Here is a 27,932-nt window from a genome sequence, read left to right as displayed (position 1 = left end):
GCTCTGAGCAAGTTCCTTCGCCTCTATAAACCTCCATATTCTCAGTGATTAAAAAAAAAGAATAACTCAGTGTGCAGATTAAATGGCATAACACACATGAAGCCCTTTGTATAGAGCCAAACATATAGTAGGTTCTCAAGAAATAGTAGCTTAAAAAGTCTTAATTGGGCTTCCCTGGTGGTGCAGTGGTTGAGAATCCACCTGCTGATGCAGGGGACACGGGTTCGTGCCCCGGTCCAGGAGGATCCCACATGCTGCGGAGCGGCTGGGCCCGTGAGCCATGGCCACTGAGCCTGCGCGTCCGGAGCCTGTGCTCCACAATGGGAGAGGCCACAACAGTGAGAGGCCCATGTACCGCAAAAAAAAAAAAAAAAAAAAGTCTTAACTGCTAACTTTGTATACATACATACTTACATACATATATATATATTTTGGCCACGCCATGCAGCTTGTGGGATCTTAGTTTCCTGACCAGGGATTGAACTCGAGCCCTCAGAGGTGAAAGTGCAGAGTCCTCACCACTGGACCGCCAGGGAATTCCCATGTATACATATTTTGAAAATTACATTCTGATACATTTGTATTGTTTTTATTTGCTTTCTTTTAAAAGTTCAAGACATAGAAATTACTTCTTGTTATATACAGGTTTATTTGTGAAAGATTGTGTGTATATTGAAGCATATATAAATACAGAACAGCTTGATCTTTAAAGAAATGCTTTTTTTTTTCATACAGTAAGAATCTAATTTGTACTTATGCATATCAGGGTCGGGGGGGGGATAGATTGGGAGATTGGGATTGACATATAAACACTACTATGTATAAAATAGATAACTAATGAGAATAGACTGTAAAGCACAGGGAACTCTACTCAGTGCTCTCTGGTGACCTAAGTGGGAAGGAAGTCCAAGGAAGAGGGGATATATGTATATGTGTGGCTGATTCACTTTGTTGTACAGCAGAAACTAACAACATTGTAAAGCAACTATGCTCCAATAAAAATAAAGAATCTAATTTTTAAAGTAAATAATCAACTCTGCCTCTTAAATCCAAGTTAAAATTTTTTTCTCAAATGAGATATATTTAGGTAGAGACTTTGTTAATCATGGACTTAAAAAAATTATGTAGTTAGGACTATAGAGAAGGAATTAGAATAGAGTTACAATGTGATAAAGAGAACAAATAGACATTATATTTGTCAACTGATTGTCAGGCTGAGGAAAGTGTTCAGGCTAAGTCTTTTCATAATAAATCATTCCTTTTTTTTAAATAAATTTATTTATTTATTTTTGGCTGCTTTAGGTCTTGCTGCACGCGGGCTTTCTCTAGTTGCGGCGAGCGGGGCCTACTCTTCGTTGCAATGTGTGGGCTTCTCATTGCAGTGGCTTCTCTTGTTGCGGAGCACAGGCTCTAGGCGTGTGGGCTTCAGTAGTTGTTGCTCGCGGGCTCTAGAGCTCAGGCTCAGTAGTTGTGGCACATGGGCTTAGTAGCTCCGCGGCATGTGGGATCTTCCCGGACCAGGGCTCAAACCCATGTCCCCTGCATTGGCAGGTGGATCCTTAACCACTGTGCCACCAGGGAAGTCCCTATAAGTCATTTCTGAGAATGAGAATAGATTGTTGTCTTAGTCTGTTCAGGCTGCTGTAACAAAATACCGTAAACTGGGTGGCTTATAAACAACAGAAATTTACTTTTCACAGTTAGGGAAAAGCCTTGGAAGTCTAAGATCAAGGTACTGGCATATTTAGTGTCTGGCGAAGGCCCACTTCCTGATTCATAGATGGTCATTTTCTTCCTATATTCTCACATGGCAGAGAAATCTAGACAGCTCCCTGGGGTCTCTCTCATGAGAGCACTAATCCCATCTGTGAGGGTTCAGCCCTTACGATCTAATCGCCTCCCAGAGGCCCCATCTTCTAATTTTGTCACACTTGGGGTTAGGATTTTTTTTTTTTTTTTGTACACGGGCCTCTCCCATTGCGGAGCACAGGCTCCGGACGTGAAGGCTCAGTGGCCATGGCTCACAGGCCTAGCCGCTCCGCGGCATGTGGGATCTTACCGGACCGGGGCATGAACCCGTGTCCCCTGCATCAGCAGGCGGACTCTCAACCACTGCGCCACCAGGGAAGCCCCCATATAGTTTTATTTCTGTTTCATTTTTAAAATGTTTCATTCAAGTAAAATTAAAGTTAATATTCTTTTTTTTTTTAATAATTTAATTAATTTATTTATTTTTGGCAGTGTTGGGTCTTCGTTTCTGTGCGAGGGCTTTCTCTAGTTGCAGCGAGCAGGGCCACTCTTCATCGTGGTGCGCGGGCCTCTCACTATAGAGGCCTCTCTTGTTGCGGAGCACAGGGTCCAGATGTGCAGGCTCAGTAGTTGTGGCTCACGGGCCTAGTTGCTCCGCCGCATGTGGGATCTTCCCAGACCAGGGCTCGAACCCTTTTCCTCTGCATTGGCAGGCGGACTCTCAACCACTGTGCCACCAGGGAAGCCCCGGGGTTAGGATTTTAACATGAATTTGAGGCAGGGACACAAGCATTCAGTCTACAGCACCTGTAGTGCTGCTGATATATTTCTATAGCACGCTGGGGTTGTGGGAGGGAGAGAAGGAAGGAGGAAGGTGATATGACTTGGCTGTATTGCTGAAAGTGGTGCTAGTTTATCATCCACTAAGACCTTTTAGAGCTCAATAACCTTGACCTTTATTAAAACTTGAGGCTGCATTCTCTTTAGCGTATATGCTAAAGACATTTGGTGGATGGTCAAGTTTGAAGTAGATTTTCAGAAACAACAGAAGAGGGCAGTTTGGGCTATAAGAGTTGTATCACACCGTGCTCTTCAGTAAGATGATCAGTCTACTTATTACTCTACAAGGATAGGTCTTAGAAGAGTTAGGCTTTTGCAGATTATCAGGCTTAATGCTGCAAAGTAATTCGTTTCCAAAGTTACTTAAAATAGCAAATTTGGGAACTTCCATGGTGGTCGCATGGTTAAGACTCCGTGTGCAGTGCTCTCAGTGCAGGGGGCACGGGTTCGATCCCTGGTTGGGGAACTAAGATCCAGCATGCTGCATGGCGTGGCCAAAAAAAGAAAAAAAAAATACCAAATTTGCAAATGATCTGCTTTTTATAAAATATAAGTTGGAAGAGATTAAAGGTTATTCTTATGTCACTCTTACTTGCATTCCAGAGTGCTTTCTAGAGAAAAAGAAAAGCAGTAGAATTGCAGGTACCTGGAAAAATTATACTTAACTTTGGTTATACCCACAGGAATGTGAACATCTATCCTAAGTGTCTTGGTAGAAAAAAATGTTCAGAGCCATTGAGTAATTAGACTGAAGTTAGGGTGATGGACTTTGTAACATTAGGCAAACTATTTGTTTTCATAAGCCTTGGTTTCCTCCTGTATAAAATGAAAGGTTATATGAGGATTTAAATAAGAGAACAATTATAAAATTGGCATAGTATGCTCTCAATATATTATTATTATAGGTGCTGTTGGTGTCCTTCTGACCTTAAATAAGTCCCTTAATTCCTCTGTCCTCCTGTTTTTTTCTTTCTGTAAAATGGACATAATAATGCTTGCTCAACTCTGTTCTTTTACTTCAAGGATAAATAAGATAGTATCTGTAAAGTCACTTGGAGCTCTTTGATCCTTAAATTTATCTCAGCTCTGTCAAAGGAAATGTCATGACAGGTAACACAGCTGCAACATTTAAAGCCGTGGAGAAAACCAGTTCATTTAGGAACAGCAAAAATAAGTTCATCAGGACATCTGTCACCAAGATATTTATCACATTGCAGCCTTATATAACTGACCATATTTCTATTTGAAAATCTTAATCTTCCACATAGTCTTTGGTAAAACTCTGACAAAGAATAGGCTTAGATGTGCCCTAATCTGGAAAATAATTATGAATCTGGTATTTAAGCCCTACATAGGCAAGTGGATTCCCATCATCATTTTTCCCCTAACAATTTATTATGAAAATCTTCAAACATACAGCAAAGTCGAAATAATTTTATAGTCAACACTCATTTTTCCACGACCTAGATTCTACCATTAACATTTTACTATATATACTTTATCATGGATTGGCCCACCTATCCATCCGTCAATCCATCTTAATTTTCTTTGATGCATTTCAAAGTGAATTGCACACATTAGAATATTTCTCTCTACTCAAGCGTGCATATAGAGTTCAGTGTTTTTGTTGTAGCTTTTTTCTTTTGAGACAATATTTGCATACAATAAAATACACAAATCCTAAATTTTGACAGATGCCTAAAATTATGTAACCCAAGCCTATCAAGATACAGGACATTACTGTTAACCTTGGAAAGTTTTCTTTTTCCCATTCCCAGTCAATTCCCTCTCCCACCTTCCAAGGCTACTACTGTTCTGACTTGCTGTCATAGATCTGTTTCAGCTATTCTAAAACTTCATGTAAATGTAGTCATATCATATGTACTTTTTTGTGATAGAATTATTTAACTCACCATAAGAATTTTGAGATTCATACTTCTTGTTGCATGTAACAATAACTCTTTCTCTTTTATTGCTGAGTAGTGTTATGTTTTATGAATATAGCATAGTTTCTTTATCCATTTTCCTATTCACGGATACCTGAGCTATTTCCAGTTTGGAGCTAATATTAATAAAGTTACTATGAATATTTTTGTACAACTCTTGTGGGCATACATTTTTTTTTTTTCTTTTTTGCGGTACGCGGGCCTCTCACTGCTGTGGCCCCTCCCGTTGCGGAGCACAGGCTCCGGACGCGCAGGCTCAGCGGCCATGGCTCACGGGCCCAGCCGCTCCGCGGCACGTGGGATCTTCCCGGACCGGGGCACGAACCCGTGTCCCCTGCATCGGCAGGCGGACTCCCAACCACTGCGCCACCAGGGAAGCCCCATGGGCATACATTTTTATTTCTCTTGGATAAATTCTTAGGAGTGAAACTGCTGGCTGCAAGAGTAGGTGTATGTTTAGGTTTTTTTTTTTTTTTCGGTTTTTTTTGTGTGTGTGTGTTTTTTAAAAAACTGCCAGGCTTTTTTCCAGAGTGGTTGTGCCATTTTACATGCCCACCAGCAGTGTGTGAGAGTTTCCATTGCTTCACATCCTTGCCAGCACTGGTAGTGTCAGTCTTCTTAATATTAACTATTCTGATGGGTGTGCAGTGGAATCTCTTTGTGGTTCATCCTTCATTTTAATGTAAACACTTCACTTTCTAGATAAAAAACTTATTTGACATGAGAGGAAAGCGTCCTTTTTTTCTGTTTTACTGCATTGATTTAGTTTCGCTATCTAAAGCTGAGAAAAAGTGCTGACCATCAGAATGAATAAGTAAAGAGGCAGGGGAAGTTTATTTGCTTCTTCCACCTCTAGTCCTCAAGACCTCACTAGATGCTTCTGATAGTTATAAGCGGTTCATTGTGGAAAGTGAAAGCTAAATAAATAATGACAAAGTCCAGGGAGAGAACATGAGCCTGTTCCTTAGCAAACAGCATTGTGGGCAGTGCGGAGTTTAGCGAGGACAAGGTGTTCTTAAACGCTGCTTTTCGGAAATGTAACTCTGTTATCATTGAGCTGGTTCACAATGTCTGGGTCATCTTCACTTCGGCTGTTTTCCATGTAAAAGGTAAATTTTGGCTTTATGATGTATAAAACAACATGATTATTACTAAATTGAACACATAAGTTATGTCAAAGACTTTACTAAGCAGAAGAAATAAGCAGGCTAGACTTAAGAATCCTATGCTTCTGTGGACCTAAACATGATCTGATTCATCTGATCAGAATGTAATTGCATTTCTCAGGAAATCCTCAGTGGTTTGACCAGAGGCCAGAACTCTTCACACTGTAGCTGTCTCTTCCTCTCTCCTGTGGGCCCAAACAATGACTGGCAGACTGCCTCCAAACTTTTATTCGTAGAATTTTCATTTGAATTTGTCTTTTAAAACAGCAGTAGACATTAGGAAACACTTTGTCCCCTTTATCAGCTCTAGGGGCTGCTTCTTTAAAGGCAAACAGACTTCTGGATCCTAGAATCATTAGTCCTGTTTTGGAGTTTATTTTCTGTTTCTTCTAATTTAATTTTCTATTTTACAATCACTTTTTAAGAAACACTGCAAAATTTCTCTTCATGAAAAATTGGTGATTCTGTCCTGGGAACTGTTTTATTTCCTGTTTTCATCTTTTTCCAGCCTAGTGGTCCCATGATCTTTTCCTGCTTAATCAGGTTAAGTTTATTTTATATCAGACTTATTTTCCTTTCTTTCAGTTATTAATAAGTAGGATCTTTAACATCGGGATTTTCAGAGTTTAAACTGTGGCAAAGGAGCTGTGTCTGAGAGACTCTCCCAGGAACTGTATGAGGTATAAAGGCTTTTTCAGAAGGTGAATGTTTTGTGTCCGGAGAAGGATGAACTGATTCCTGCCTTTAGCTCTAAGTAGGTCAGTAGGAGGAGTGAAAGAAATTTTTTGTCATAGTTTTGCAACAACTTTTAGCATGCGATTAAGGATGTTAGGCTGGTTACAGTGCCAAAACAACCAGCTGGATGTAAATAGCCTCTGTAGAAAACAACTAGCCTGGTATAAGGTCTAAATTAAGGACATCACTGGCTCTTGCACTCAGTTTGGTGGAATGAGGGTGGATATGAATCTTCTTCTGGGTTGAGGGTGGGGCAGTCACTGGCCGCTGGGGATGGGGAATGCTGAAACAATCAGCCGGCCTCTTTATTTTAGCTGAGTGCTTTACTCCCACTTCCAGAGGTAACTGGTGCCTCCAGTTCCCCAGCCTCTTCAGGATTCTGCAACATGGATCAGCTTGGATTTGACCCTCCCCACTTTTCTTAGGTCTGCTCTGTCTGTTTGCCAGCTTCCAAAATTTTGTTGTAGTTGCTCTTCTCCTCTTCTCCCCTTCTCCCTGAGCTTGTAGGATTATGCTTTTTAAACATTCTCTTTAAAGTTTGGTGGTGACTTCTTACATACAGCACCAAAAGCACAGTACATAAAAGAAAAAATTGATAAGTTGAACTTCATTAAAATTAAAAACTTCTACTCTGTAACAGATACTGTGTACTGGAGTTCTCCAGAGAAAGAAGCAACGGGATGGATAGATAGTTAGGTAGATTTATTTATTTATTATAGGAATTAGCTCATGTAGTTGTGGAGACCAAGAAGTCCCATGATCTGTTGTCTGCAGGCTGGAGAAACAGGAAAACCAGTCTTATAATTCACCCCGAGTTCAAAGGCCCAAGAACCAGGAACGCCAGTGTGTGAGGGCAGGAGAAGAAGATGGTTGTCCCAACTCAAGAAGAGAGCAAACTTGCCTGCCCCCCCACCGCTTTTTTATTCTATTCATACCCTCGGTGAATTGGATGATGCCCACCTGCATTGTCGAGGGCCATCTTCTTTACTCAGTCTACTGATGATGCTAATCCATTCCAGAAACACCCTCACAGACACACACAGAAATAATGTTTTACCAGCTACCTGGACATCCCTTAGCCCAGTCAAGTTGACACATAAAATTAACCGTCACACACTGTTAAGAGAACGAAAAGATAAGGTACAGACTGGGAGAAAATCTTTGTGAAATACATATTAGGTAAAGGACTGATATCCAAAATTTACAAAGAATTCCTAGGACTTCCCTGGTGGTGCAGTGGTTGAGAGTCTGCCTGCCGACGCAGGGGACACGGGTTCGTGCCCCGGTCCAGGAGGATCCCACATGCCGTGGAGCGGCTGGGCCTGTGAGCCATGGCCGCTGAGCCTGCGCGTCCGGAGCCTGTGCTCCGCAACAGGAGAGGCCACAGCAGTGAGAGGCCCGCGTACTGCAAAAAAAAAAAAAGAATTTCTAAAGCTCAGCAATAAGAAAACAACCCAATTTTAAAATGGACAATAGATCTGATCTGAACAGACACTTCACCAGAGAAGAACTACAGATGGCAAATAAGTATATGAAAGGTGCTCAGATCATATGCCATTAGGGAATTGCAAATTAAAACAATGAGTTACCACTATACACATATTAGAATGGCCAAAATCCACCTGATACTACCACATGCTGGCAAAGATGTATAGTAACAGGAAGGCTTATTCATCGATGGTAGGAACGCAAAATGCTATGGCTACTTTGGAAGACAATTTGGCAGTTTCTTACAAAGCTAAACGTAGTCTTACCCTGTGACTCAGCAGTTGTGCTCCTTGGTATTTACACAGAGGGTTCAAAAACGTATATCTACACAAAAACCTACACACAAATGCTTTAATCGTAATTGCTAAAACTTGAAAACAACCAAGAGGTCCTTCAATAAATAGGTGAATGGATAAACAAACTGTGGTTCATCCAGACAGTAGAATATTATTCAATGATGAAAAGAGGTGAGCTGTCAAGCCACAGAAGACATGGAGGAACCTTAAATGCATATTGCTAAGTGAAAGAATCCAGTCTGAAAAGCTTACGTACTGTATGATTCCTTGGAAACAGTAAAAGGATCAGCAGCTGCCAGGAGTTCAGAGCCAGGGAGTGAGTGTAATATACTATTTTAAACCGTCCCATAATAAATGTATAACTATTTTTCTTTTAGAAAATATAATCTTTTTTTTTTTTTTTTTTTTTTGCGGTACGCAGGCCTCTCACTATTGTGGCCTCTCCCATTGCGGAGCACAGGCTCCGGACGCGCAGGCTCAGTGGCCATGGCTCACGGGCCCAGCCGCTCTACAGCATGTGGGATCCTCCCGGACCGGGGCAGGAACCCGCGTCCCGTGCATCGGCAGGTGGACCCTCAACCACTGCGCCACCAGGGAAGCCCCTAGAAAATATAATCATTTTTTTAGCCAACAAATATTTATGTTAAGGACCATGACGGCAACAATTGATATAGTAGAAAATAACATTAAAAAGAAAAAACATTATAAAGTAATATAGAGGACTAAACAAAGCTCAACGTGAATGTTAAGCTATTTGTCAGAAATCTCTTTTCTTCTACTTTTGCTGAGCTTTTAGGATGGAGGTGTTCCTCCTGACTAGGAATGTGTCCTGCTGGTGAGCTCTGTGTAGTCTCATCCTTCTTGGGTCCAATTAAACCTCCCCAGGCCATTTCTCTTTTGTAATCCATCTTACATCCCACCATAAAATTATTATTATTATTATTTTGGCCATGCCAAGTAGCTTGTGGGATATATATATATATATATATATATATATCAATATATATATATCACATTTTGTTTATCCATTCCATCAATGGACATTTGGGTTGTTTCCACCTTTTGGTTATTGTGAATGATGCTGCTGTGAACCTAGGTGTACAGATATCTCATAAAATTATTTTTAATTCATTGTTTTGATCATATCGTTCCCTTGTTGAGAATCCTCAGTGATTCCATGTTGCTTACCAATTAATATTCAGACTTAACCTGCTATTCAAAACCCTCTAAATTTTAATTCCAAGCTACTTCTCACTGTATTTAGCTATAGGATAGGAAATCAAATAAATTCATCAGAACTGTAACTAAAACAGAAAGCAGGATAGCTTATGACGCTGTTTAAAGATATTTCAAGTGTGGGCTTTGTGAAGTGTTTTGGCTGGTCACAGATCTTATTTTATGTTTTGACTATTTTCTAGAACTTTCTGGCCTACTTGGCTATTGCCCTAGAACTGTGAAGCCATATAAAACATGGATAGACTGGTGGCTAGAACTTCAGGTAGCTAGAAGGAGGGTAAGTCTAGTGGGAGGGCACGTGAGTGGGTAAGTAGGTAGGTACCAGGTAGATGTGTTTATAAATTGACTCACAGCATGACACCAGCTTGGTAAGTGTGCCCCAGAGGTGTAGAGGCCTCCATTGCAGTCCTGCTTTGCTACTCCCATCTTGGGAGTGCCATTTTTAGCCAGGAACTTTGTGGTAGTCATCACAGTTCTTTATAGAAGTAGTTTTTGTAACCTGTAATTGTGTATTAGTTAATTATAAATTTTCTGCTTTCCGCATTAGATGATAGTCCCAGTGAGAGTAGAGACTAGTTTTTTTTGCCTATCTTTTTCACTGCTGTATCTCTAACACAGTGTCAAGCATAGTATCTGGCATACAGTAGGTTCTCAATAAATGTTTATTTAAGAAAGGGTGGGGCTTCCCTGGTGGCGCAGTGGTTGACAGTCCGCCTGCCGCCTGCCGATGCAGGAGACACGGGTTTGTGCGCCGGTCCGGGAAGATCCCACATGCCGCGGAGCGGCTAGGTCGGTGAGCCATGGCCGCTGAGCCTGCGCATCTGGAGCACAGCGCTCCGCAATGGGAGAGGCCGCAACAGTGAGAGGCCTGTGTAAAAAAAAAGAAAGGGTGGACTGACCAGAGTTCAAATGAGAACGAATATTTGCCGTATTAAGTATGGCAAATTAAAATATTTGGAATTGTAAAGGAATTTCTAAACAGGACAAAAGAGAGGGATGCAAGCTTCAAGGCAGAAATGCCTAGTGTACATGTAAACTGGTCATCTTTGACAGGTGATGTGGGATCTGGTGACAGTGCTGCAAGGAAGCAAAGACTATCTTCAGAAAGATGAAAGAATAAAAAGATCTCTCCTTGGTCAGTGGCAGTTTGTCAATTTCCAGCCTACCACATTATTTTTCCATTTTAAAAGATATGTATGTTCACTGTTAGAACACAGCAGTGTATATATGTTAGTCATTTATTGAATGATTTTTAAAATTCATCTTGGCAAAAACTTTGATCAAAACACAAAATATTACCCAACAAATTGCTTTATAAGGAATTTGTTGAGTGTACTTTTTAAAAAATTTATGTAATTCCTAAAGGTTACTTTTGAAGTATAGATTGTTCACAGTTGAGTATTAACAAATAATAGTCATAGAGTTGAAGATCTCTTAACTATTCTTCTACCATGACTCAGCGGATGATTTAATCATATAATGTTACCCAGACCCTCAAAAACAATTTCAAATTTTCGTAAAGCGTCATTCTTCAGCTATTTTCTTTATTTCACACAGTGGAAATTTCAGTTCACTGTTTGGCAGTAGGTTCTATATACCTTGCAATACTGTATACCAGAGTTTTCTAAGTATTTAAAAAATATATTAGTTCTTTCTTTACAATGTGCCTATGAGATTCAACACGCTTTCCATTTCTTTGACATGGAAATTAAGGCAAAGTGCAGTGTTCTACTACAGACTCTACAATAGGTTCCCTTATCTTAGATCATTACGTTAATACTGAAACAACAGACCCAGCAGTTAGTCTTTCCAATGATGATCTTTCCACATGTGGATCTCTCTGGAATTGGACCCTAAGGAATTAAGAGAAAGTATTTATATTCTGGAATGTAAAAGTAGATTTTCAGTTAAGTATGTTAAACCATGGCAGGTTTGATGGCTTCTGATCTAGCTCACTTTTTTTTTTCTTTTTCCACACAGATTGATAGAGCTACATTCTCCTGATAGCAGGAACACGTTGATCCTACGTTGCAAGGATACAGCCACAGCACACTCCTGGTTCGTAGCTATCCACACCAACATAATGGCTCTCCTCCCACAGGTGTTGGCTGAACTCAATGCCATGCTTGGTGCAACCAGTACAGCAGGAGGCAGCAAGGAGGTTAAGCACATTGCCTGGCTGGCAGAACAGGTAGGCTGGGAGGCAGGGCAGGGTCTCACCAGGTCACTACTCAGAGCCAGGATGCTTCCCCCATTTCGTATGTCTGTAATGTTTATCATGCAGTCAGGCCCTGGATGTCTAGCTTGCAGATCTTTTGTTAGTCTTCTGTTTCTCCTCCCCTAGTGTTTAGTTGTTTGTTGCTAATTATCACCTCTACCAGAAGAATTGACTGTCATGATCATCATCATCATAACATAACTAAAAAGGGGTTCTTAGTAACATCTGTATCCTTAATGACTAAAGATAATTTTCACGGTTTTAGAATAGGATCAGCAAACTTTTTCTACAAAGGGCTATTAGTGCTACAACTACTTGACTCTGCCATTATAGCAAGAAAACAGTCATAGACAATATGAACATGAATAGATGTGACTGTGTTTCAATAAAACTTTATTTACGAAAAGAGATAAGTGGGCTGTATTTGGCCCACAAGTCATAGTTTCCCAATTCCTGTTCTAGTCTATTGACAGAGTTTCAGGGACAACAGGCTTACTCCCCTGGTCTGGGAAAATTATAAAATATACAAAACACTTTACAAGCCATTAAACACATGTATAGTTGTCTTCTACAACTGAAAAATGAAAAGAAGAGAAACAAGAAAACCTAAGTAGATGTTGGGTGCAGGGAAAGGAAGGATATAATCCAAGTTAGTTTAGATCCAAATTTGGCAAAAGGGAGACTAAAAGTTCTACATGATATTACAATACATCCTTTTTCTTTCTGGTCCTTCACTGTCAGCTGGGCCAGAGGGAGTTGAAAACAGAAGACAGAATAGGGATTCAGAGATGAGTGTTCAAGTGCTAGCTCTGTTTTTCACTGGTTTTAGATCTTTTTAAAAGTGCCTTCATATCTTTGCATCCTAGTTTCTTCGTGTGTGCAAGGGGGCAGGGATTATTGCATCAGTATCAGCCCAGACAGGTTTTGTTCTTTTGCGTTGTTGTTTTGTTTTAAATACAGTTTCCCAGGTCTGGCTCCCCATGTTCCCCATCAAGAGTTCACATTTGGTAGACCGATGGTGGGGCCTGGAAATCTCATTTGGCTCCCTAGGTGATTGTGTAGTGGATTTTGGACTCCACTGATTTAGTTTTTTTTCAGCCGTGAAATTTTACAAACATTCCAAATAATGATTCTAATAAATGATAACACAGAATTCGTACTGTGATGATTTCTAGGAGTCATAATTAGAATAACTAAGCAGAAGAAACTAATGAAAATCATGGTATAAGTATTTACAACTTTGAAAGTTTTAGTCTTTTAGTTGTGTTTATCATTGTTTCTATATTTTTATATGCTGGTTGAAAACCTCAATTGAGTGGTAATTGTTCTGTGCTTTCAGCAATGTTAGAAATCTTCATGATTTTAAAAAGGTGATACATTCACATAGTTCCAAGGTCAGAATAAAAAGTTAATAGGTGATGTCTTACTCTCCTTCTGCTCCCTCATCGGCCTAATTCCTACCCCTTTGCACCCAGGGAGGTAATCACTTTCATTCCTTTCTACTGAGTCTTTTGAGAGTTTCTTTATGCAAATAAAAGCAATTATGAATATATATTCTTCTTTTTCTCTTTTATAAAAGAAGATGGCATATTATTCACACTACTTTATACCTTGCTTGTTTCTTTCATTAGGCAATATATCCTGGAGATCTTTCCATATCAAAGCACAGAGAGCATTCTTTTTCACAACTGTATAGTTTTCCATTGTGTAGCTGCAGTTAAATAAGCACTCCCCCCAGTTTTGTTGTCATAATCTTTTGCCATTACAAAGAATGCTATAATGAATAACCTTGTAGTTTGTCCTTTCACACATGTGCTTTCCAAACTCTTTGGTTCCTGAGTTCAGATAGATCAGATAACAAGGGAACACACATTATCTGAATGTATTTGGTTCTTAAGTTTCTAGTAGTGAGCAGTAAAACTTTGGTTAGAAAGGGATTTATCCAAAGTTTTACATCATTTCCTGAGCTTTGATCGTTAGAGTTCATAGAACAGGAGATATTTCTATACCTATAGGATAAATCCCAGAAGCACAGGTTCAAAGGGTATATTAGTAATCTATCTCTATAAAACAAATTACCCCCAAGAGTTAGTGACTTTGAAGTAACATTTACCTCCCACAGTTTCTAAGGATCAGGAATCTGGTAGCAGTTTAGCTTCCTGGTTCTGGCCTGGGACGCTTCATGAAGTTGCAGTCAAGCTGTCAGCAAGGGTGGCAGTCATCTGAGGGCTTGACTGGGTTGGCAGGTCCACTTCCAACATGATTCATTTATATAGCTGTTAGCAGGAGATCTCAGTTTCTTACTGCTTGTTGGCAGAAGTCCTCAGTTCCTTGCTACGCAGGCCTTTCCACAAGATTGGCTGAGTGTCCTCGAGACATGGCTGTGGGTTTTTGTCAGAGCAAGTGATCTGACAGAGAGAACAAGATGGAAGCCACAATACATTTTATGATCTAGTCTCTTCTCTATTCTTTTCATTAGAAGTGAGTTACTAAGTCCAGTCTATACCCCAGGGCTCCGGCTGTTAAAGGGAAGAATGGTAAAGAATTTGTGGACATCTTTTTAAACTACCACAAAAGGTATATGCATTTGTAATTTTGATAAATATTGCCAAATTTGCCTTCCATCAAGATTGAACTAATTTAAATTCCCACCAGCAACGTATGAGAGTTGCCAGACCTTTAAAGTGAACTTAATTTGGTTTATGCTACATACAGACAAGTAGAAAGGAGAAATATAAAGCCACAAGTTCATCACAGTCTGCCCTTTATGGACTGTATTTATGTGTGTGTTTCCTCCACTCAGTTGTGAGCTCTTGGAAGATAGGAGCACATTTTTCCCAAATCTTTAGTCCCTAGAGAACTTAGCCTAATGCTTTGTAAATAGTAGATGTTCACTAATTTTTTTCCTTTGTCTACATATATACATGCAAAAAGCAAACAAACAAGTCATTAATTATAAAATACTGTCCAAGAACACAAGCTCAGGGTTGGAAAATAATACCAAGTCGAAAAGTTTCAAATTCTTTAAAAATAGTATCACAGAACTAATCCAAAGTGCTGTTTCTAAACTATTCATGATTTTTACTTTTTCCAAGTAGTTGTTTGGGTTACCCAAATCAAATACACTTAGAATAAGTTGTTCAAGCAAGACTGGATACCATTTCTCAGAGGTATTATTTATAATGAACTTATGTATGTGATAAGAGTTGCCTTTTTTAACGGTAAGATTGTTTAATTCTATGAGTATGAAAATGGTCAGGATAATTTTAGATCATGTAATCTTTTTAAAATAGGTAAACATTTATTTTAGCAATAGATGTGTTTCCTGAAAAGCTTGCATATGAATGAAACTGTTTCAGTTGTAAAGAAAAGATAGTTATCATTTATTTAACTTTAAATGATCTCTCCTTAACTTATCTGTTTGTTATTTCACATTGTCATAAATTGAATTTGCTTAAAATAGGGAAAACCTATGCTACAGATGTTTGGTAACCAATAGATAATCTGTTCTGTGCAAGGCACTTCTATCTTTATTGATACTGATTTTTATGTGACTGATAGTTTACCTTTTAGTTGGTTATATTCTTAAGATGGAATCTTCTCTAAGTCCACCAAATGAGGGGACATACGTTACCTACGAAATAAGTATTTTTAAGCATTTGAGTGTTGGTAGAAAAGCCAAGACAGCCAAAGAAAACTTTGTTGTCACAGTTCCTACCTTGTCCCTGGTTATTCTCAAACTGTGTAAAGACTCAAATTAGGAACATATACACTAAATCAGGATCAGTGGAACAATTTATTTTTTGCTCTATGTTTTCTATTGTAATAATAAAATACATAAGTAGCAGAAGTACATCACCTCTTAAAAAGATTTGTGGGATGAAGACATTTAGGGAATGAATAATAACTATTATTAATTTTTCATCTTTAGTGCTATTCAACTCTAGTTATTAGAAAATAAAATTTGGAGAAGGCTATTGTTTGGCCAGGTGTATGCATGTGTGGGTATTGAAACACAAGCAAAGCAGCACCCTAACTTTAGTATCCCTTTTTTCTCTGGCCAAAAACTCGATAGTGGGGAAAAAAAACACCTCAGTAGTGGAGTCCCAAGGCTGCTTGTACTGATACCACAACCAAAAACACATACTACATATAGCAGGCAGCATTTTGATTCCAGTGAAAGCAAACAGTATCCTTATAAGTTAAGGCAAATAGGCAAACAGAATGACTTAAACTGAGGTTTCATTTTTCTCCAATGGTAAGTAAAAGAGGGAAAAGATAGTCTCCAAAAACTAAGGACTCAAAAGAGCTAAAGAATTAACACCTTTTTTTTTTTTTTTAATAATTTATTTGGTTGTGCCCTGTCAGTTGCGGCAGACGGGCTCCTTAGTTGTGGCATGCATGTGGGATCTAGCTCCCTGACCAGAGATTGAACCCAGGCCCCCTGCATTGGGAGCATGGAGTCTTAACCACTGCGCCACCAGGGAAGTCCCAAGAATAAACACTTTTTAAAAATTGTTAATTGAAAGAAAAGTTCTCTGTCTTGAAATTGCATATTTGCTTGTATTGGCATTAGCAGTTTTCCTTTCTCTTCTTTGGGAAGAAATACATTTAATTTAGGTTTTCTAAATGCATATACTGTGATCTAGTGTTCAAAATCTCTCTTATAACTTAGCAAAAAAATTAATTAAAAAAATCAGATAGTCATTTTATCCCTTTGGGAAGATACATTTTTACATTATGTTCCCTATGAAATATTATACATAACAATCTCGGAGGCAAAGACTTAGTAGTGCACATAAACTAGAAATCCCTTCGGGGTATCTATGACCCCAAAATTTAAGAATCCAAGAGAACCTCTTTACAGCTGATACTCTCCCTCCAGACATTACTTTAGACTAATACAGAGTCTTAGAAAACTTGGGTTCACTGGTAAGGAAAGTATTAATTATTTCTACCATACTTTGCTTGAATACTCAGGGTTGGGTCATGTATTTTGTGCTTTCAGCACAGGGTCGAACATGGGTAACTTCACTGGTTGGAATTCATTTCCCCTTCCTGGAATCAGCTCATGGCTGTAGCTAGGAGAAAAGCATCCCAGTGGTAGATGTTATAGCACAGAACCGAACCACTCAGGTCACTTTTCAGATTATAGATGTATTCTTAAGGGGCTCTGACATGTTCATATTACCTTCAGAAGTCATTAAGGAAGAGAAAATAAAAAGCAGATCTGAAGACAAGTAAGAGACAAGTAATTCATCAATTTAAATTCACCTTGAAGCCATCAGTGATAGCAGAAAAGATGAGGGTTAAAATACTCTTGTTAAGCATTCCCTGCTCAAAGTTCTCATCTTATGAAGGCAAACATTTTGATGATACCAGGGCTTTTCTTGAACATAGTCTTTTGTTTTTTAGTCTTGGATCCTTGACAATATGTATAAGTAGTGGTTGTTTTCCTACATTTTTAAACCATCATAGAGATAACTGAGTTTTATGCAATTAAATGCAATGGTACACTTGAAACTGAAACATAAACTTCCTGAACTATAATGGGGAACTCTTTGAAAATAGTTTATATCAACGTTTTCCAAAATACAGCATAATTGGTCATATCGGCGTTTAAAAAAGATAAAATAGAAATTAGCGGAGTACGTTGCACAAAGTATAGGAATTGTGTTGTTTTGGAAATTTTTAAATTCAATATTTATATGTATGTGTTGAGTTGCAATGTAAAATGTATTTCTTATTGTAGGTCTTGATCAAAAATATTTGAAAAACAATGATGTTTATATTATACAGACTCATTTGGTAATAGTTTCTATCCTGTACTTAGAAGATGTTACTCCCACATCAGACATATTAAAACTATTATCATTTTGAACAGAGTACTATGTATTTAATTAGAATTGGTGATAATTAGTTATTGTGGAATAGGGATAAAACTGTGTCATATCATTAGAAAATGTCTGTAACTCACTCAGGGAGAGCTTTCTCAAACTACACAATCCACCTCACACCTCCCAGTGGAGAATCCCTGCCAGTGGGAAGGAACCTGATGGGATGTTTCCTTTTCCTCACATCTGTTAGGAAGGGGAAACAGAATAGAGACCCACTATCTTAGGCCGTCACTGAAGGAACTTTTACAGTTACAGATCATTATAGTTAGCTCTACTTTCTGGATTTCACCAATTTAACAGGCAAAACTAGATGGTGGAAGACAACAGTGGAGACCTGTCCTCATGGCTGTGACTGAGAAGGATTTGCTGCTTTATGACTGTATGCCGTGGACAAGGGATGCCTGGGCATCACCGTGTCATAGCTACCCTCTTGTTGCCACAAGGTAAGACTAAAGACAAAAAAAAAAATGTCTATCCTCCTCTAAATCTACTAAAGAATTTAAAAATGAATTCTATTATCTTTTAGGTGGCTAAAATAACATTTAAGTAGCTGATGTAGTTGATTTAGACAAAAACTTTTCTTTCACAACCTTATTGATTATTTTGCAGCTCCTAGCTCAAAATAAATGGTTTCTGTCACTAGTATTTTTGTGTGTATTTTTTAAGATGTTGAAGCAGCTTTCTAACTGCTCTTTTCGACTTGCTTAGTCATGAAGATAAGTAAATAGTGTGGTTTTTTCCTTTACTTTATTGACTGTGACTAGAAAACCACTGAAATAGTGGCAGCATTTTGACTGAGTGATGAAATCATTTAAACAAGACTGTGGTACCGTGGATAAACCACACAACTCAGCCAAAACGTTCTTCAACTTCTCTTTCTAGTATAAGAGTACATAATTTTGATTCCATCAAATAAACATTTATTTGACCTGAAGCAACAGGATGTTTCTAGCATGTCCAATGTGCGGAGCTGGAAGGGAAAAGAATAGAGAAATGTAGATTTGGGGACCAAGATGTCTTAAGAAATTACTAGAAAGTAGTTATCTAGTGTGAAACTAGAAAACATGTTCACGTTCGGTGTTATTTGGGCTTAAAAAAGAATCAGGTTTTGGGCTTCCCTGGTGGCGCAGTGGTTTAGAGTCCGCCTGCCGATGCAGGGGACACGGGTTCGTGCCCCGGTCCGGGAAGATCCCACATGCCGCGGAGCGCCTGGGCTCGTGAGCCATGGCCGCTGAGCCTGCGCGTCCAGAGCCTGTGCTCTGCAACGGGAGAGGCCAAAACAGTGAGAGGCCCGCGTACCGCAAAAAAAAAAAAAAAAAGGGAGCCCCAGAGAAAATACTTGGTAGTCAGAAAGGCTAAATGGTGGAGCCATCTGGTATGTCCCACGGGCAACAGTATGGGGGCTCCTGCTTTCAGCAGACAGAGAGTCACGTGAAGCAGAGTATTCTTCTGTTCCAGGAAGGCTTCTATGTTATGTAGGATTTCCTTCAATTTGCCAAGTTCCCTTACATATATCACTCTTTTTATAAAAATATAATTTCCACATAGCTTTTCAGGAGTTTCTGTGTAATTTAGAGCTGGAGCCCTTAGATCACAGAATAGAGATAAAGGATTTATTGAGCCTCAGAGTTAGGGAAGTGTGCCCTCATTAATTTCTTCAGGACATAATGGTCCTTCAGAAAGACTGAATTTAACCATCAGTTTCTCTGGTTCTATTTATTTCTAAAATTCTCACTAAATTATAACCTCCTTGAGGTCAAGAACTATGACTTAGCTCAGCATTTCCCATAATGCTTTGTGTATAGTAGGCCTTCAGTAAACCTTAGTTGAAATAAATTCTGTTACTTAAATTACAGTTTCTGTCTTAGTTATATTGGGAACATGACAGGAATTGTAACAAAACATGTAGACATGTCTCAGTAGATATAATTAGAGCAATTAAATTTATATTTTCTAAAGAGTTAGAGCTTATGAATATGACTGTCCAGATCTCTTAAGCTTAAATTTTATGGAAGAGGCTTATGCTCTAGTTATGATCATAGAATGCAAGGAGGGTAGCTATATCCTTAGACATTTCCTTTACTGGATGTTACTGGAGGGATGGAGCAGAAACCTATGTCATCCCCTAGATGAGCCTTTGTTCAATATAGAAATTATAATCTCATAAACAAATAATTCTGGACATTGACTAGACTGGACCTAGACCACCAAGGTACTTTGGTACTAAACAAGGAAATGGGGTGGTTGTGTGGGTACTCTCAGTGTGGTATTAATTTGCAACTAAGGAAAAGATATAAATAAGATTTAAAACTCGTAGAAAAAAAATACAGGAGTAGATCTTAATGGTCTTGGCTTAGGCAGAGCCTTCTTAGATACAACACCAAAGCACAAGCAACAAGAGAATAAATAAATAAATTGGACTTAATCAAAGTTAAAAACTTTTTTGCTTCATATGTCACCATTAAGAAAGTGAAAAAACCCACAGAATGGGAGAAAATATTTGCAAATCATATATCTAATCTGGGACTTGTATCTAGAAAATATAAAGAACTCTTACAACTCAATAATAAAAAGATAAATTACCCAATTAAAAAATGGGGAAAGGATCTGAGTAGACGTTTGTTCAAAGAAGATATGCAACTGGCCGATAAGCACATGAAAAGGTGCTCGGCATAATTAGCCATCAGGGAGTTGGAAATTGAAACCACAATGAACTATCACTTCCCACCCACTAGGATGGCTATAATTAAAAAGATAATATGCAAGAGTAGACTAGGATGTAGGAGAAAATAGAACCTCATACACTATTGGTGGGAGTGTAAAATGGTGCAGTTGATGTGGAAAAATCTGAAAGTTCCCGAAAAGGATAAACATAGTCATTGTATGACCCAGCAATTCCACTCCTAGGTTGTATATCCAAGAGAAATGAAAAATGTCCACACAAAAATTTATTCATGAAAGTTCATAACAGCATCATTTATGACACCTAAACAGTGGAAACAATCCAAGTGTCCATCAGCTGATGAACAGATAAACAAAATGTGGCATATCCATACAATGGAATTTTTTTTTTTTTTTTTTTGCGGTACACGGGCCTCTCACTGTTGTGGCCTCTCCCGTTGCGGAGCACAGGCTCCGGACGCGCAGGCTCAGCGGCCATGGCTCACAGGCCCAGCCGCTCTGCGGCATGTGGGATCTTCCCGGACCGGGGCACGAACCCGTGTCCCCTGCATCGGCAGGCAGACTCTCAACCACTGTGCCACCAGGGAAGCCCATACAATGGAATATTATTCAGCAAAAAAATAAAAAATGTTCTGATACACACTGCAGCATGGATGAACCTTGAAAACATTATATTAAGTGAAAGGAGCCAGATGCAAAAGACCACATATTGTATGATTCCATTTATATGAAATGTCCAGAATAGGCAAATCTATACAGACAGAAAGTAGATTTGTTGTTGCCAGGGTTTTTTTTGGCGGGGGAGCAGGGAGGGAGTTGGGAGAAATAGGGAGTGACTGCTAGTGGGTATAGGGATTCTTTTTAGGGTAATGAAAATGTGCTAAGATTGTGCTGATGGTTGCAAAACTCTCATTATACTAAAGTCCATTGAACTATGTACACTTTTAAGTGGTAAAGTATATGGAATGTGAATTATATCTCAGTAAAGCTGTTATAAATAAAACAAACCCCAAAAGCCAACAAGATTTAATAGAAGGGAATAAGACCAATCCTTAAACTGAGTTTGAGTTCCTAATAGCTACTTATATTAGGTAATTGGGAGCATTGTTACTTAATCTTTCTGTGCCACAGACTTTTCATTTGTTAAGTGGACCCTAATGAGATAGAGGGGGTGTGAGTATTAAAATGAGTCAATACTTTTAAAATGCCTACAGTGGTACCTGACACATTGTAGGCACTTAAGTAACTGTTAGCTTCTTTAATTATAATAATTATTTATTATTAAGTGAAAATATGTCAAGGAAGAATTTGTGTAAAAAGTATAATTGGTTTTTTGACATTGTTAAAAGAAGAGCTTAGCTCTAAACCAACAGTTTTTATGAGTAGTGAAAGTTTCATATTAAATGTGAGGAATTCAGATATATATTTGTTTTGTTTTTGTTTTTTATTATTTATTGGCTGCATTGGGTCTTTGTTGCTGCGCGTGGGCTTTCTCTAGCTGCGGCGAGTGGAGGCTACTCTTCATTTCGGTGCGCGGGCTTCTCATTGTGGTGGCTTCTCGTTGCGGAGCACGGGCTCTAGGCACGCGGGCTTTAGTAGTTGTGGCACACGGTCTCAGTAGTTGTGGCTCAAGGGCTCTAGAGCGCAGGCTCAGTAGTTGTAGCGCACTGGGCTTAGTTGCTCTGCGACATGTGGGATCTTCCCAGACCAGGGCTCGAACCGTTGTCCCCTGCATTGGCAGGCAAATTCTTAACCATTGCACCACCAGGGAAGTCCCTCTTAATATGTTTAATTAATGAAACAGCAAGGATTCTTCACTCCTTGCCCAGGAAGTACTGGTGGATTAGGAGCAAAAGTGACAGGCAGATGAGAGGTTTAGTTTTTCCGTGTGGCTGTGTTGGCCAAATGGAATTGGTTGAAGTCACTTCTTGATAGAATTAAGGGGGCTTAATCATCCTCTGCCTCCTAGAGAGGTTAGAGTATCGCCACTGAAAGAGACCAGAGGAGGAACCCAGACCAGAAGGTATCCAGTAAAGAGAGGCAAAGCCAGAAAGTGGTGTGCTTATGTCTTTTTAGTGTGGAGGAAAGAGGCAGTTTGAGATACATGTGAGTAATGAGAAAGGGCTGAATGTTCACTTTCACTAATTCTAATACTTTGGAACATGTTCTTATGAGTGGATGAGATACACACACACACAAGGGTAACATAAACATATAGAGAAGGAAAAGATTAAGGACCTTGATGATCCAATAGCAAAGGTAGATAGTCCCTGATAAATTAAGAATTAATTGCAGTTCAAAAATCAAAGAAGGGAACTTCCCTGGTGGTGCAGTGGTTAAGAATCCTCCTGCCAGTGCAGGTGACATGGGTTCGAGCCCTGGTCCACGAAGATCCCACATGCTGCAGAGCAACTAAGCCTGTGTGCCACAACTACTGAGCCTGCGCTCTAGAGCCTGTGCTTCACAACAAGAGAAGCCACCGCTCGCTGCAACTAGAGTAAGCCCGCGTGCAGCAACGAAGACCCAGTGCAGCCAAAAGTAAATAAATAAAATAAGTAAATTTAAAAAAAAAATCAAAGAAGGGCTTCCCTGATGATGCAGTGGTTAAGAATCCACCTGCCAATGCAGGGGACACGGGTTCGAGCCCTTGTGCAGGAAGATCCCACATGCTGCAGCCAACTAAGCCCGTGCGCCACAACTACTGAGCCTGCTCTCTAGAGCCCATGGGCCACAACTACTGAACCCGCGTGCCACAGCTATTGAAGCCCATGCACATAGAGCCCGTACTCCGCAACAAGAGAAGTCACCGCAATGAGAAGCCTGCGCACCTCAGCGGAGAGTAGCCCCTGCTCGCCACAATTAGAGAAAGCCTGCGCCCAGCAATGAAGACCCAACACAGCCAAAAATAAATAAAATAAATTTTAAAAATCAAAGAACACTGTTAGGGTAATATAAATTAACATGAGTTAACCATTTATATTGGCTTGCACATTTATAGATTCTTGGAAACCAAAAGTGTGTGTGTGTGTTTACTTAATAGCTGATATTTCGGGATGGTTGAGGAATTAAGTAAAAACATGAAAGTGATAAATGAAGAGGATTTTTATTTTATTTTTATTTTACACATTTCTTGAGGTTAAAGCCAGGTACAGGATACAGGTAGAAAAATAGATATAGGTGCCGTGGATTTTGCAGGATGTGAATTTTGTAGTCTTTTCCTATAATCTTTCTTTGACTGGAAAAGAAAACGATCCAGAGAAAGTGTGGCTACTTTATGATGTGGAAAATTGAGTGGTGGTGTGCTTATGGGACTTAACAGGGTAAAAGCTGCTGAAACGCCTTTGCATGAGCTCATCTGGCCTCCCCACTAAGGGGGCCTTTTGGCAGTGTGTTCTAACCAACTGCTGTGCAGCAAGAGTCCAGCAGCTGGTTTGAATTAGATTCCCTCTGCCAAATATTTCATAATCAAATCTGTAGGAAAAATTCTCCTGGACTTTCTATTTTTTAATGTCTGATTTGGGATTAGCAATCAAACTGAATATGGTAGAATACACCCTGTCACTTTCCTCATACTTTGTCTTACTTGGATCATATGTGAAGTAGTTTTGAAACTTATTTAACTCTTCCAGAGATAGCTAATGTGTAATTGGCATGTTGGTTCTACAGGGATCAGCCCAGGGAGGTGGTTCTCAAATTATACTTTCATGGACCTCTGGGGATTCCTTCTTCAGGGTGTCTGTAAGTTCAAAACTATTTTCACAGTAATACTAAGGTGTTGTTTGCTTTTTTCATTGTTGACATTTGCACTGAGGGTTGGTAAAATTGCTGGTACCTTAGCATGAATCAAGGCAGTTGGCACCAAACTGTATGGACTTGCAGGGAGAAAACATACCAGTTTAACCTCAAAATGTCTTTGTTGAAGCAGTAAAAATTACTAGTTTATTTAATCTCAACCCTTGAGTATTCATCTTGTTAATAATCTGTGAGATGAAGTGGGAAGTGCTCAGAGTCCACTTCTGCTGCATACTGAGGTATGAGAGTTGCTGCAGAGGAAAGCATGTGTGGTTGAGCTGCAAGCTGAACCAGCGGGTTTTTTCATGCAACACCATTTTTTCACTTGAAAAAACAACTGGCTGACACACTGTGGCTGGTCAGACTTGGGTATTTGTTAGACATTTTTTTCCCTAAAATAACCAAAATGAATTTGTCATTTAAGGAAAACACTGATGGTATTTGTTAACAATTATAAATTTCTAGCTTTCAAACAAAAATTAGAATTCTGGAAAACTAGCATCTGTCTCTGTGAGTTTGATAGCTTCCCAATACTTAAAGACTTGTCTGATGAGATCATTGGTGATACTAGCAAATGTGACTTTTTGATATAATAAAATGCTTTTAACATTTGGAAAATGTGCATAACTCAATGAAAAAATATATTCCAAATGACCAATACATGATGCTACAAAAGCATGCAAGGGTAAGAAAGATCTATTCAAGCTGCAAGAGAGACCAAAGGATTTTTAATGTAACAGGATATGAAAACTTTATTGATAAGTTTTCAGATACTACATTGCAACTAACCTTTAAGAATCCGCTGTTGAGTTTTGGTTTGGTAGACAGAAAGATAACCACAATTATCTGAAAAGGCTATAAATACTCCTTCCTTGTCCAACTGCCTAGCTGTGTGAGGCTTGGCATACTTAAACTGCATACTGCAGCAGAATGCAGAAGCACATATAAGAATTCAGCTCTGTTTTATTAAGCTGGATATTAAAGAGATTTGCAAAAAATTTAAAACAATGCTACTCTTCACATTAATGTTTTGTTGTTGTTTGGGAAAATATTATTTTAATAAAAATAAGTTATTTATATTAACATCTAACCGGTTTGTTATTTTTTATTTTTAAATGAATTAATATTTAAAAAATTTCTCAGGGCTTCCCTGGTGGCGCAGTGGTTGAGAGTCCGCCTGCCGATGCAGGGGACACGGGTTCGTGCCCCGGTCCAGGAAGATCCCACATGCCGCGGAGCGGCTAGGCCCGTGAGCCATGGCCGCTGAGCCTGCGCGTCCGGAGCCTGTGCTCCGCAACGGGAGAGGCCACAAGAGTGAGAGGCCCGCGTACCGCAAAAAAAAAAAAAAAATTTCTCAGTTTTAATTTCTCATTATAGTAAATATCAATAAATATAATCCATATGAAGAAAAGTGTTTTGGAGTACTCAGTAGTTTTTAAACACTTTTTTTAGAAAATAAATTTACTTTATTTATTTTTATTTTTGGCTGCGTTGGGTCTTTGTTGCTAAGCGTGGGCTCTCTCCAGTTGCGGCGAGCAGGGGCTGCTCTTCATTGGGGAGCGAGGGCTTCTCATTGCAGTGGCTTCTCTTGTTGGGAGCATGGGCTCTAGGTGCGCGGGCTTCAGTAGTTGTGGCACATGGGCTCCGCAGTTGTGACTCGCGGGCTCTAGAGCACAGGCTCAGTAGTTGTGGTGCACGGACTTAGTTGCTCCGCGGCATGTGGGATCTTCCCAGACCAGGGCTTGAACCCATGTCTCCTGCATTGGCAGGAGGATTCCTAACCACTGTGCCACCAGCGAAGCCCCCTCAGTTTTTAAGAGTGTTGAAGTGTCCTCAACAAAGGGTCCTCCTTTGTTGAAGACCAAAATGTTGGCAAACCATTAGTTTTGTGCTTCTTAACTGTGGCTACACATTTGAATCATCTGGAGAACTTATAGTAAAATAAGGTTGACTGGGCCCCACCCTAGACCAGTTAAATCTGAATGTTTGAGGATGGGAGCCAGACATCAGTAATATTTAAAAGCTGTGCACCAGCTGATTCTAGTGTAGAGCCAGGGTTGAGAACTATAGTAATTAACTTGGCTAAACCAGTTGGTAGATTAGAAGAAACTGCCTTTTCCTTGAGAGACACAGGCTTGTCTTTTATCTGAACCAGTAGTGACTCCCTGGCAATGAAAGGAAATGTGAAGGAGCATCCATTTACTCTTAGATGTCATCTGCTCAGGTTACTGCTAGAGGAGTAAAGGAAGGAACCAGCAAATTTGTAGAAAAATATTACAGGTGTACAGCCTACAGTGAAGCTAAGAACAAGCCATTTTATTTATTTATCTTTGGTATACATTTCTCATCCAAGTTTTTAAAAATCCTATGTGGAAAACATTATCTGCTGAGTGATTCCTTATAGTGAGGTAGTGTGTTCTGTTATACTGATCTACTTCGAACTTGTTAAAAATAGGGAAAATATTTTTGGAAGAAGTGAATAAATTAAACTATATTAAGTGGTTGTCATGAAGCAAAGTGTTGAATAGTTTAATGACTTTAAAGAGAACTGCTTTCTCCTCTTCTTTCCATATATATACTTCACTGTTACTTTTTTAGCAGCTTTATTGTGATATAAGTCACATACCATACAGTTCACCCATTTGAAGTAGAAAGTTTAATGGTTTTTAATATGTTCAAAGAGTTACAATCAATATTAGGACACTTTCATCACCCCAAAAAGAAACTCCTTACCCGTTAGTAGTCACTCTTCATTTTCCCCTCCCCCAGGCCTAAGCAACCACAAATCTACTTTCTGGCTCTGTAGATTTGGCCTATTCTGAACATTGCATATATGTGGAATCATGTTACATAGCCCTTTATGTGTGACTTCTTTCACTTTGTGTAATGTTTTCAAGGTTTATCCACGTTGGAGCACGTGTCACAACTTCATTCCTTTTCAAGGCTTAATGATATTCCATTGTATGGATATAGCACATTCATCAGTTGATGGCCATTTGAGTTATTTCCACTTTTTTGACTAGACTGTTGTGAATAATGCTGCTATAACACTCAGGTACAACTTTTTGTGTGAAGATATGGTTTTTTTGTTTTTTTGGCTGTGTTGGGTCTTCATTGCTGTGCGTGGACTTTCTCTAGTTGTGGTGAGCGGTGCATGGGCTTCTCATTGCGGTGGCTTCTCTTGTAGCGGAGCATGAGCTCTAGGCGAGCAGGCTTCAGTAGTTGTGGCACGTGGACTCAGTAGTTGTGGCACGTAGGCTCAGTAGTTGTGGCTCACAGGCTCTAGAGCGCAGGCTCAGCAGTTGTGGAGCTCAGGCTTAGTTGCTCCGCAGCATGTGGGATCTTCCCGGACCAGGGCTCAAACCCATGTCCCCTGCGCTGGCAGGAGGATTCTTAACCACTGCACCACCAGGGAAGTCCCTCTTTTCCCTTTCTTGATAGTGTCATCTGAAGCACAGAAGTTTTTAATTTTGATGAAGTCCAATTTATCAGCCTTATATCGCTTGCATTTTTTGTGTTATATCTAAGAAGGCTTTCCCTAATCCAATGTCACAAAGACTTAATCCTATGTTCTCTTCTAAAAGTTTTATAGTTTTAGCTCTACATTTCATTTTTTTATCCAAATGAAGTCAGTTTTTGTATATGGTGTGAAGTAGTGGTCAAACTTTATTCTTTTGCATATGAAAATCCAATTATCACAGTACCATTTATTGAAAAGACTTCTTTCTCCATTGAAGTCCCTTGACATCCTTGTCAAAAATCAGTTGATCATAAATGTGAGGGTTTATTTCTGGACTCTCAATTTTATAGTTTAGTGGTAAGTTTTGAAATCAGAAGTGTGAGTCCTCTAACTTTGTTCTTTTTCAAGATTATCTTGGCAATTCAGA

General features: G+C 39.3%; 1 protein-coding gene across 1 annotated transcript in view; it reads left to right on the top strand.

The window, feature by feature from the left end:
• The window catches only part of SNTB2 (syntrophin beta 2), a 101,604-nt gene that overhangs the window by 44,149 nt on the left and 29,523 nt on the right, over positions 1–27,932 (top strand). Inside the window, exons 3-4 of the mRNA XM_079908563.1 lie at positions 11,437–11,647; positions 17,872–18,014. Of these exons, the coding sequence (XP_079764689.1) occupies positions 11,437–11,647; positions 17,872–18,014 (354 nt within the window). The remainder of the gene's footprint in view (positions 1–11,436; positions 11,648–17,871; positions 18,015–27,932) is intronic.

The sequence above is a fragment of the Stenella coeruleoalba genome, assembly GCF_951394435.1.
Source record: "Stenella coeruleoalba genome assembly, chromosome: 20".
NCBI classification, from domain to species: Eukaryota; Metazoa; Chordata; class Mammalia; order Artiodactyla; family Delphinidae; genus Stenella; species Stenella coeruleoalba.
Note: the sequence above shows the minus strand (reverse complement) of the source record. Positions and strands in the feature narration are given on the sequence as shown.